At 39.1% G+C, this 11972-nt stretch overlaps 2 protein-coding genes across 5 annotated transcripts; one reads left to right on the forward strand and one right to left on the reverse strand.

Moving 5' to 3' along the window:
• Positions 1–428: 428 nt before the first annotated feature.
• Positions 429–7748, reverse strand: cacul1 (CDK2 associated cullin domain 1). Of its 4 annotated transcripts, none has more exons than XR_015427483.1 (9): positions 7515–7747; positions 5376–5502; positions 5136–5250; positions 4489–4584; positions 3041–3140; positions 2708–2797; positions 1872–2013; positions 1436–1565; positions 429–1209 (listed from the first exon to the last, which is right to left on the reverse strand). XR_015427483.1 is itself a non-coding variant. In XM_022236183.2 (9 exons), exons 1-8 carry the CDS (start codon positions 7570–7572, stop codon positions 1511–1513), a joined length of 783 nt encoding a protein of 260 aa, XP_022091875.2. In that variant the 5' UTR covers positions 7573–7748; the 3' UTR covers positions 429–1209; positions 1468–1510. The 4 variants fall into 4 exon arrangements, 3 of the variants coding, with proteins under 3 accessions (XP_022091875.2, XP_022091874.2, XP_022091876.2); XM_022236183.2 differs by having other exon boundaries at positions 1468–1565; positions 7515–7748; XM_022236182.2 differs by having other exon boundaries at positions 429–1565.
• An 846-nt stretch (positions 7749–8594) lies between these two features.
• LOC110979926 (phospholipase A2 AP-PLA2-I-like) lies at positions 8595–10604 on the forward strand. The gene is made up of 4 exons (XM_022236114.2): positions 8595–8748; positions 8935–9088; positions 9482–9612; positions 9959–10604. Exons 1-4 carry the CDS (start codon positions 8706–8708, stop codon positions 10111–10113), a joined length of 483 nt encoding a protein of 160 aa, XP_022091806.2. The 5' UTR covers positions 8595–8705; the 3' UTR covers positions 10114–10604.
• Positions 10605–11972: the final 1368 nt, after the last annotated feature.

Below are 11972 nucleotides of genomic sequence, written 5' to 3' on the forward strand. Positions count from 1 at the left end.
CGTACGAAAACGAGCGGGACTGAGCTAGGAGATGACTTATTGCCCAGCCGTTGAAATTCGGGGGGGGGGGTAGGTGTACTTGAACCCCATAATCACCAACAAGGTGTCTTTAAAAGCTTTTGACTTTTCTCTTTTTTCAGCATTACTGAATGCATTTTGCTTACTGGGAAGTTCAAAATAGCTCAAAACCCACCTTCATTTTCTCTTTTTGCTAACTATTTGACTTTTTCATCCATTCTGTAAGAACTTTTAAATATGTCCAATGTTTCAAAGCTAAAACTCTTCCAGATATAGGGAATAATCAGTGTGACTTGTATCAAGCAAATAACCCTAAATTAAGACAATGGTGATATTTTAAAACCAACGGGTCTGCAGTATTAAGACATCCAAATGATTTCTAAATCAAGTGTCAACAAAACATCTGCAACTTTACATGACAGACATACACACACTTGCATTTATTTCATTTTTTTTGGAAACAACACTGTAAATTAACTTCTGAAGTATAAAACTGGATTTGCTTTGAGCACTAACAAAAACTGTCGACAGTGCAATAGATGCAAGATATGTACAAAATACAACTGTACAATTCTGGTTTTTCTTAAAGTTAAAACCCATTTTGAAACTTTAAATTTGACCGAGGAGAGTTCTCATTTTCTGAGTAAAAGCAGGGAAGCATTTTTTACAATTAATAGTGTAGTAAGAACCATTGATCTAATACTATGAATTGTTATTCACAAATAAAAGTATAGAACAAGTTCAACACTCAATTAGAATTGCAAAGGACAGATAATTTTCTTTCAAGTGTAAAAAAAGCAATCAAGAATTTATTTCAAGTTTTGATTCAACCGCCATTTTGATGGTTATTTTTCCCAGCTTAATTACTTTTTCCACTGATTTTAGAAGTTTCAAATTAAATGTTATACTTTAAATTCAGTTAATATCAATGTACGAATCAGAGTTTTACGCTTATATGAGATCTTTGATGTATAAACCCAGGGTCTCCACAAGGCTTGATCGATATCCATTTTTTCCTAAACCGGTGTGTCCTACAAAGTAGCTAGTTTCATATAATTATTGAACAGGCCTCTGTCGAGATTAGGCCTTTGAACAGTTTTCTGAAGTACCAGGTTTGCCAAGGTACAATGCGATGACAAATACAATGAATCCAATCTCCATGACAACCTGACAACTCTGGCAGGAAGGAAACTGAAGATAAAAAGAAGAGAAAATATAACAAAATTGATACTTCTGCTCCGTGGTTCATGTAAATTAACAAAATTGCCAACATCGTCTTCCACATTTACCTGAGTAAACTGATAAAATAAATTACATGTAGTGATTGTATCAATAGAAATTTTAGTCACCTGATTTCGCAAGCTGTAATAATTACACTAAAACCACTTTTTTCTTAAAATGAGGGCATAAACTGTACATGCATGAAAGACTTGGTGAACCAACATGTACACTGATTTCAGATGTGATGTCCACTGATGTCATGTGACTGGTGTCAACTGACCACTGCCTCAGCATCGTTACTTCTCTTCTTTTGACTTTGGTTGTCTCTGTGGGACATAAAATAAAGACAAAAGTGTGCAAAAAAGTGGATAAAAGAAGGCAAAATTCAGAAAATATTACTTTAAGTACAAAGAACATGACACTGTCACACTGAGTTCCTTTTAAAACAATGGAATATTTTAATTATAGAGTATTTAAGGAAATCCATGCTGACAAGTTTAACCAAACTACACAAGGCCATCAATTCCATTCCTGTCAAGGGCCCTATTTGCTTTTTCATTCAATGAATTAATATAATGTGATATGTCAAAAGAATTTACTACATCATTATTACAACTGAGAAGAAACTTCACCTGTTGAAGTCTTCTTGAGATAGGAGTTGTGTTTGCATTTGGTGCGTCTCTGCGATGTAGTCAGACAGGTTCTCAACGTTGCAGGGTGGTAAGACGCTAGGAATGTACTTGGCAAACAGGCCAGGATTAAGTTCTGCATAGTCTTTGTGAAATAAAAGGACAGAAAGTTCAGATAAACAATATGACTGATACATCTTACTCTCAGTGCAATAATGCCAGGTCCAGTACCCGGAAATAAAAGTGGATTCTAAGTCTAGAAGACCTCTTGTGGAATCAATAAACTGGAAGCACTTGCAAAAGAATGGATCTGAACCGAGTTTCCAGCCCAGAGATGATTATGGACTCCAGTGGACTTTTAAGTTCTAAATAACCTTAGATTCACATCCGTACTGAGGAATAGGCATCACTCATGGATCATTAGTGGTAACATTAACCCGCTATATCTTTCTGGCTTGAATTTTTGTGAAAGGCAAAAACACAGAATGACTTTTATAGAGTGAAGACAGCATTAAAGCAAAAGCAACACGACTCCACAGGTTAACTGTCCAGAATGCACAACAGTCTCTCAACAGGACAGGGTTAAAGGCTACTTTTACATTTTTGGTCTTTTGGTTTTCGGCATGCAGCCAAGACAACAGTTTCCTAACCAATCCCTTTCCAACTCATCAGAGTAATATGACAAATTACTTTTTAAAAACTGATTCTGCAAGATATTAACTTTGATAAAAAATGCTCCAATCTCTTCATATTCGCTTTATGGCTGAGTGCTTTGTACATGTTTATGTGCTTGATCCTTGCCAAGATCAAGTCACTGCCAAGTTTTGTTATAAACTGACCTTGTTTGATTTCGTAGAGTCCATGGATGATATCGGAGGCAATGGATGGATCAACTGAAAATGGCTTGGCTTGAGCCTCATGAAGCATGCCTACAGATTGAGAACAATAATAAGATACTGCATTTTTGACATCCTTGAAATAAACTCGTGTGGCAATGTGGAGTGGAGTTCAACCATCATTACAAAAGGTGCATACAATAATTACATCAGCGTTGTTTTGGGTATGGTGGCTCCTAGAGAACACAAAACACAAGAACATTTAACAAACAAGCACAGAGGGAACATTTCAATTATAACCTGCTACTAACAAGGGAGCATGGGGGTAAAACTTACCTAAAACTTTAAATATATGGGTCTGTAAATGTTGTATGAACAGTTTCTCTAGTTCAGGCCTCAGTTCCATCCCAAGCTTCTGCGTTATATAAAATCTGTTCTGTAATCAAAATGATCACCATGGCAACCCAAGATCAAGAAAGAGGTATTAGAAAAGGAATACAACACACGAATCATTCATAAATCATGACAAAATAGGTTTATGATGACATAAAAATTGCTTTGACAAATGCTAAAGATGCATAGAAACCTTACTTCAACTGTGCAAATAAATGCATACAGGGTTAAAAGGTAATTCAACAAGTGAATAACAGTTCAATGTCAACAGGCACTTGTTCAGTGTCCTTAAACACTTATCTAGTGGACATCTGGTCAGTATCCATGGACATTTGTTCAGTATCCACTGACACTTGTTCAGTATCCACTGACACTTGTTCAGTATCCATGGACATTTGTTCAGTATCCACTGACACTTGTTCAGTATCCATGGACATTTGTTCAGTATCCACTGACACTTGTTCAGTATCCACTGACACTTGTTCAGTATCCATGCACACTTGTTCAGTATCCACTGACATTTGTTCAGTATCCACTGACACTTGTTCAGTATCCACTGACACTTGTTCAGTATCCACTGACACTTGTTCAATGTCCACTGACACTTGTTCAGTATCCATTGACACTTGTTCAGTATCCACTGACACTTGTTCAGTATCCACTGACACTTGTTCAGTATCCACTGACACTTGTTCAGTATCCATGGACACTTGTTCAGTATCCACTGACACTTGTTCAGTATCCATGGACACTTGTTCAGTATCCACTGACACTTGTTCAGTATCCAATGACACTTGTTCAGTATCCATGGACACTTGTTCAGTATCCACTGACACTTGTTCAGTATCCATGGACACTTGTTCAGTATCCACTGACACTTGTTCAGTATCCACTGACACTTGTTCAGTATCCATGCACACTTGTTCAGTATCCATGCACACTTGTTCAGTATCCACTGACACTTGTTCAGTATCCACTGACACTTGTTCAGTATCCATGGACACTTGTTCAGTATCCACTGACACTTGTCCAGTATCCACTGACACTTGTTCAGTATCCATGCACACTTGTTCAGTATCCAAGGACACTTGTTCAGTCTCCATGCACACTTGTTCAGTATCCACTGACACTTGTTCAGTATCCATGCACACTTGTTCAGTATCCAAGGACACTTGTTCAGTATCCATGCACACTTGTTCAGTATCCATGGACACTTGTTCAGTATCCACTGACACTTGTCCAGTATCCACTGGCACTTGTTCAGTATCCATGGACACTTGTTCAGTATCAACTGACACTTGTTCAGTACCCCTGGACCTTTCGTAAGTGGAAGGCCTATGCCCCAGGCATTCCTCTCACAAAGGGAGAAACGGCATAAAATCGTTACTTACCAAAAAAGTAAATATAGGCACTATTCCTCCGAGAGCTTGGGTGTACTGCTTTAGCACAGTGTGGAATCGCTTACAAAATTCACTTGAATTACACGTCTGAAAACACAAAAATTAACACTGGTTCAACTTTATATACATGTAAACCATTCAAATTCATGACATTTACTTCTTTCAATTTATGACTAGCGTGTAACTTAATCCAAAGTGGGCAATTTACATATGGATCCTTTTAATTGATAAATTCATGTATATCTACTGGGATCGATCATTTTTACATCGGCAAAAATAGATGAACAATTCATCATTCCCTGGGGAAAAGGTTTACAACCGCAGTTTAACCACTCCATCTCCCTCTATCTCCTCCCTCAGAAACATACCTCTATCTCCTCCCTAAGGAGGTATACTTCTATCTTCTCCCTAAGGAGGTATACCTCTATCTTCTCTCTAAGGAGGTACACCTCTATCTCCTCCCTAAGGAGGTATACCTCTATCTTCTCCCTAAGGAGGTATACCTCTATCTTCTCCCTAAGGAGGTATATCTCTATCTTCTCCCTAAGGAGGTATACCTCTATCTTCTCCCTAAGGAGGTATATCTCTATCTTCTCCCTAAGGAGGTATACCTCTACCTCCTCCCTGAGGAGGTATACCTGTTGCAATACCTGCAGATATACAGCTTTCTCCTGAAGATAACCAGTAAGGACTCTTCTAAGATCCCCATACATCCGTTCTGAATATTGATGACATACACACTTGTAGACACAGCTGTAAGAACATGGGTCAGAAAAGCATGTAAACTTTTATATGTTTGGCGTGTCTTCTTGATATACACACCATGAAACGAGATCTATAAGAAGTCTACACAAAAGAGGCAGTGTTTCACACCGTACCTGTACATTTGTTCATAGGATAATCGGATGAAAACTCCTGGTTCTTGGGCAAGGAGTTGTGTGACTGCCCTCTCTAGTTGAGACCAATAACAGTTTACATAGATGTCCTCTGTTAACATCTGCACTCCTGTAACAAGCATGGTATGTTTAAAAATAAACCAAAATAGGTAATCCTGGGAATGCCAATCGTTTGGGGGAAAAGATTGTTCTGCAAATCACCCAAGGGGCTATTTTTACAACGTCTACTTAAAGGTGAGTGAGTATGATACAGAATTAAAGCTACATTTATAACTATAGTTCTTTCAACCTCAAGTTTTGTTGAAATGTGAAGTAAGGAGTAATTAAAGAATACCCCCAACAGGAAAGCACCCCCAACAGGAAGGCACCCCCCGGAAATGAATGGCTTCGCAGTAAAAGTATTCAAAGCATTGGCTATGAATTTCAAGAATGTTGAAAAAGCTTCCATGCTGTGGACACAGGGATACACATGTACATATATGTACATGAGCAGAGAATTAGAATGGAACAGCATCAAAAGACTGCAGTTTCACGAGGTGTGAATTGATACGTGTAGGTAAAAAAAAAATTCTCATAGGGAATGAAGCTGTACCATACCTACAATGGAGAAAGTCAAAAAGTCCAAGTTTCAATATGGAGGAATAAGGACACATTCCTCCATAGGCTGAAGAAGCTCTCAGAGAGTGAACATTCATATAAAGGGATACGGATACGCAGGGATATGGCTGGAGTCAGGGACGGGGAAAGACATGAAAGAGGGTGCTAACAGGTATTGGAAAGAGGTTCATATACAGAAAACACTCATTTTCCCTTAAAAATGTTACAACAGTCATCAGAAAGTGATAACATGACCTAAAAGGTGAACTTTAGCTAAGAAAATTCTGAAGTATTTACTAAGAACACTTTTTTTCATACAGGCCCTTACATAGGTTTGTGCACAGGGGCATCAAGTGTTGCCCATAGGAACTCTTTCTCAGGTATTTTCACATGTGACTGGTTGCATAGTCAGCAACAAGGTGGATACATGAGTTGCATGGTATATAATTGTGTCTCAATTCTATGTGAATTAACATGGTTTCATTTACTAGCTCTCTAACTTATACTAGATTATGGCCCCTTGTTTCATATTCCCAACAAATGTTACAAATTTGTTCTTACAAATGCACTTATCACTGCTTTTAGGGACTTCAGTAGTATAACCACGATGTAACTCCAGACATAAAAGTACAAGACATAGGTTTTAGGCCCCTACTTCGTCACTGTCAGTAGTAGGCACATGTGGGGATTGTCCAAAAATGTTTACTTGGGGACCCCCCAATTTTTTGTCATTTTAATCGTGCAAAAGTCCCCCAAAAAACAAAGGCAACACTCTCTTTATTGCACTGACCCTATTTTTTGGAAATTTCAAACTGTGAGAATATTAATATGTGACTTTTTTACCAATAAACTAGCAATGCAAATTTGAATTCACCATGTGTCATGTGTTAAAACACACTTTCCCCTCAAAATTTCCCTAAAAACTCAAAAACACTACTCTTGTTCGAAAACATTAACCCTATAGTTATTGAGCATGATGTCACAGTCACTGCAGTCACCTACCAAGGTGAATTCAAAAGTTAAAATGTAGCTCTCACATGCCGCCCTTCTGGGAACAAGGTCCCCAAATTTATAATACCACGTAGACTGGTCCTATTTCTTAATATATTCAGTTTTTGTACTACAACACATGATTAGTATAGGCCTGCATCATATTGTATTAGTATTTGTCCACGGTGTTATATGTGGGCCTACATGAATAACCAACATGGCCATGCGGTGACGGCATGCACGCACAGGCCTACATATATACTGGTAGTAACTGCATGTATACCAGGCAAGATATGGGACGGAGGGGTACCCCCCCTTACCTGTCCAATCCCTACACACACTCTGGACTATTGTTACATAACACATCCCTGCTAGAAGTCTGTAAACAATTCCTGAGATTCCGATCAAACAATGACCAACACAAAGGCGGGGGGGGGTTCTCTCTGTCCCATATCTTGCTTCAAATGGTAGTAACACAGGCCATAAATTCATGATGTAGCCTTGGCTATGTCCTAGCCCATCCTGGTTACTTACCGTACGTTTGGGTCTGTCTGATTCCATCATTCTCTTGGTCTTGTGCCGTTTCCGTCATCGTAAAGAGCCTTCTTGCCTAACAGTGGACATCCAAACAGTCTTGCGAGTTGTTTTGTAATTCAATTTAATTACCTGTATTGATATTTCCCACTTTCGGGATATCCATTTCAGTCTTTGAGTTTGACAAAAGATTAGAGGAAAATGACAAACTGGTAAGCAATACTGGCCCCAATTACACTTTTTATTTCTAAGAAATGCAAGAAGTCAGGGTAACAGACAGCAGGTTCAACTTCGACCTCAGAAATTTAAGCAGTACGCTCTCACACGCCACAAACGCGCTTTTGATGCTGATAAACTATTTTCTGACCCACCTCTGGAAAGTGCACTTAAATAAAGGATGATATTAAATGCATGTAACCATGTATGAAAACGCACTAGCATTCTCCGAGAGCAAACATGGGGGGGGTGGTAACAGGGGCCATGCCCCCCTTTTAAAAAAAAGCAATTTTTTGAGGGGGGGGTGGGGGGAGAAATAATGAGAGAAAGGCGATTTGGGGGATCTATTTCATTTCCTTCCTTTGCAAAAAAATGTGGTTCAAGATTCGCCTTTGTAAGTTATGAGCGAGGCATAGTATTTTAACTAAAGGAAGACTTTCCAAATACTATTTCGGAAAAAAAAACCTCCAAGCGATAAGATCAGTGTGGGAGTCATTCGAAAATAGCTTGAATAAAAGTATGTTGCTAGCCATCTGTTTAGCAGGAGATTTTTATCTTCTGGTATCGCAAACTCTTTACCGTCCAAACTTTTATCACTGACTGAACACGCAAGTTCCAATACTGGTTTGATACTGCGTAAACTCAAGTGCGTCGTTCCTCCGCCATAGTCGTTCAAATAGCCCCCCCCATAATTATAATCTTCTACATTATAGCAAACATCAGCTTTTGAAAATAAATATTCCAGATCTAGTTCTCCTGCTCTCAGATCAGGATTCTGATATCGTGCTAACCCGAATGTCAATCATACTGCTCAGCACTTTAGGCCAAGGTCTTAATTTCTATTCCTGAATAAAAGAAGGAGTATTTTGAATAAGCAAACACTTCGCCACCAGTCATCACAGAAGCTTTTACCACAGTTGTGTTCTCCCTGTATACCCCTGGCAAACCCCTGAACTCACTGGACTACATTTAATCATGAAGATCTTTCTCTTACTCGTAGCTGTCACGCTTGTTTCAGGTAAAAGATTCTCAATTCCTTCTTAGTGATGGCATTAAAACCACTTCTGTCCTCTCTTCGAAATCTTTGGAAAGAGGTGAGGGATAGATTTCTCAAATTGAAGAGGGTTGCATTAGTATTGTTGCAAAGAACAAAAGTGAGGTGGGGAATTCAATTCGCTTATTGCTGTCAATATCTTTGTTTCAGGCAAGCAAATCGGTACAAGCAACATACTGCAATTTAACTCCATGAATGCGTGTTCTGTGGGAATAAGCTACTCCCAGGCGGTTAGTGACTACCTTGGCTACGGTTGTTACTGTGGATTCGGCGGAAGTGGAACTCCAGTAGATGAGACGGACAAGTGAGTTCCATTCCTTGACGATTTCTTGTCGTAATATGGTTTCGGAAAACATTTTATATGGAAACAAATGATGTAGGGATTGCAAGGAAATAGAGGACAGATAATTCTTACGAATAGACTGGAGACAGACAGCGTGCGTTCAGGTCTAATATCTCTGTAATTTTCAGTGAATAACATGTTGTACTAATTTATAATCTTGTAATAATTACACGTATTTGAGTAACAGCTTTTGAAACCTTTCGATTAGTTTTTGGGTAATGGAGACTCACCCCTTTGAAAGAGCTCCGCAATTGGCTCTGTCAATTTGTTGAAAGGATAGACTTTTACGTAAATTAGTTGTCTTTTTATTGTCCTTTTCTTTGTTTTGTTTTTTTCTGCAACGATTTTCTGAAGGTGTTGCGAGACTCATGACAACTGCTACAAGGCGGCAACGTCCAATGGTTGCAGTATGATTGACAGATATACCATCGAATATGACTACCAAACTATAACAGGCTCTGATGGGAAATGTCAGATTACATGCAGTGAGTATAAAGTCTGATACCCTTCATTCGTAAACTGAAAACAATATTACTGACAAGCATGGTTTCTCATTTTGGGTACATAGTCGATGCGTTGTCAAGTTTCAAATGCGAGCGGCGCATGACAAATTACGAAAATGTACAGAAAATGACGCCATATTCATTGTGGTCTGTCGCTGCAGTTAAAAGGCAGTTTATCATCATTTTTGTAAAATTTGCATTATTTGTCATATGGTCACTGAGGGAACAGTTCTTGGTACGTCGGTCTTGAAATGTACTGCCTTCTCATTTTTTTCAGTTTATCTTCGGTCACAACATAATAAGTTTTCTTTGTCATCATTTGTCACAGAAGCACAAGCAGACTACGACGCAAATGACCAGGACGCACAATGCAAAGCTTTCATGTGTAACTGTGACCGCGAAGGAGCAGAATGCTTCGCTAAGAAAAGGCCAACCTTCAATCCAAAATATATCGGTTGGTCCAATCTCTTCTGTTGGTGGTAGACTCACTTCAGAACTTGGAAACCTCTCAAAATAATCTTTAATCAAGACATGCACTCTTTGCTGTATAAAATGATGGTCATTAGAATAGGCATGTAGCTGGGTTAAACGGGTGGACGAGGGTGCACATTTGAGAACAAAGTGAAACTCTTCTTTAGAGCTTAACTTCTTCTGAAAAAATCTAAAAATTGGATAAGCATTCTGTTTGAAATTAATTAGTACCTCAAAATCCTCCTCTGTGATTATAAAAGTGTAAACAATAAATTGTGAGTTAATGTGTGAAAAGTACAAGTTCGTACATAGGCCTACTTTTCAACTCACACAAATAAACCTCTGAACACAAAGCCCACCATGTTGAGTTAAAAGGAAAATGCCTTCTCAATGTTTGCAGCGTGCAGCTTTAAGATGGCTCTTTCGGATTGGAATAATAACACTTTTACTTTTCTGATTTTGTCGTGAAATAAAACGATAAAAAGTTGTGCTCATCTGCAAAACAGTTTCTGTAAATTTTATTTCAAATAGGCCAACAGTTGTGACACATCCGTGGGCAAGTTTTTAAGAAAACACACTGGTCACTTTGTTTTACTTAGGAAATTGTTAATCACGGTTAATTTCGTTGTAGTATCAAAATATTTCATGAAAGAATTGTCGCTGTTTTATCAACAGAAGGACAGATCGAATACAAATATCTGAAGCCAGAAAGAGAGGTGCTACTTTAGCGTCCTAATCCACCTTGTTGGTCAAAGACAGCATTTGAATGGGGGCGGGGAGGGGAAAACAAATCGGGAAGTGGGTGTGGGTGTTATCAGAAAACTTTGGGTGAAACACAAAATATCTGGCGCGTTATAGGACAAAATTATATAATACACTATCCAGTTCGTAAGTGGACGTTACTTAAGCAGTCCTACCAACCTGTCGTACTCCTTGGTCGGGCAATACGACTGTAGTCGTTTAAAGGAAATCCCTTCCTTCAACATGACCCTTTTTCCACAACGTTATAAAAAACGAGTGATGCTTCCCATTCAGATTTTGTCCATTGCTTTTGGGTATGCGTATAGTCAAAAAATTCTTCGCGGGACTATCAAAACTTACCGTGCGTTGAGATGCTGCGCGCACGACCGACCGCCGCACACAAACGCGTGCGTGTGCGGGCAACGTGTTGGCAAGTTGGCAAGGCACGGTCAAAAAGGATGTATGCAGGTAAACCAAATATCTCCCAACATTGAGCGCTCTTCCAATGGAAGCTTGCAATAGTGGGTGTGTGCGCGTGTATGAGGAAGTCACTTACGAATCGGATAACCACACTGCATGGTTATGGGTCAACCTTTTTATTTGGGGCAAACGACAAAGTGGTTTCAGGTTTTTTCATATTGCACAGCCGGTTCTAGGAATCTTCTCAGTGAGCGAAATAGAGAAAGGGCAATATAATTTTGCAAATAAATCATTTCACACTTGAATAGGCGGGGGAATCCAACCCTGTCGAAATTCCCTCCAACATAGTCGCAGTGAGATTTTATCCGCTCCAAGCCTTTTTTCAGTAATGTCTTACGGTCATTTTGACACCAACCAAGAAAGGCATCCGTTTTTCTGAGACAGGTCGAGCGAAATAATCTCACACATGGAAGTGCACTATGCATTTAGGTTGATGACATGCGTGAGGCTATGAACTTTAATGACTACATCAATAAAACCGTATGAGCCCCAAGCTGGACCAGGAGAGGGCGCAACAGAGGCTCCTTTGGTGGGAATGGCACTTTGCTGGCTCACTAACGACTGAAAAACGCACGGGTTGAGGTCACGTCGCTACCAAAAATAATAAAAAATAACAAATAATGAACACCAACATCGCCCACCAACATGGC

The sequence above is a fragment of the Acanthaster planci genome, linkage group LG13 (genome assembly GCF_054643075.1).
Source record: "Acanthaster planci isolate LZ-2023a linkage group LG13, COTS_SCS, whole genome shotgun sequence".
Taxonomy (NCBI): domain Eukaryota; kingdom Metazoa; phylum Echinodermata; class Asteroidea; order Valvatida; family Acanthasteridae; genus Acanthaster; species Acanthaster planci.

Bases quoted from the DNA above. Each gene is read 5' to 3' on its own strand.
- cacul1 (XM_022236183.2), bottom strand. From the start codon at position 7,572: ATGACGGAAACGGCACAAGACCAAGAGAATGATGGAATCAGACAGACC. The intron at 5,251-5,375 runs GTACGGTGTGAA...ATGTTCTTACAG, and splicing joins TCCTATGAACAAATGTACAG to CTGTGTCTACAAGTGTGTAT. The intron at 3,141-4,488 runs GTAAGTAACGAT...TTTTGATTACAG, and splicing joins TGCCTATATTTACTTTTTTG to AACAGATTTTATATAACGCA.
- LOC110979926 (XM_022236114.2), top strand. From the start codon at position 8,706: ATGAAGATCTTTCTCTTACTCGTAGCTGTCACGCTTGTTTCAG. The intron at 8,749-8,934 runs GTAAAAGATTCT...TCTTTGTTTCAG, and splicing joins AGCTGTCACGCTTGTTTCAG to GCAAGCAAATCGGTACAAGC. The intron at 9,089-9,481 runs GTGAGTTCCATT...GATTTTCTGAAG, and splicing joins CCAGTAGATGAGACGGACAA to GTGTTGCGAGACTCATGACA.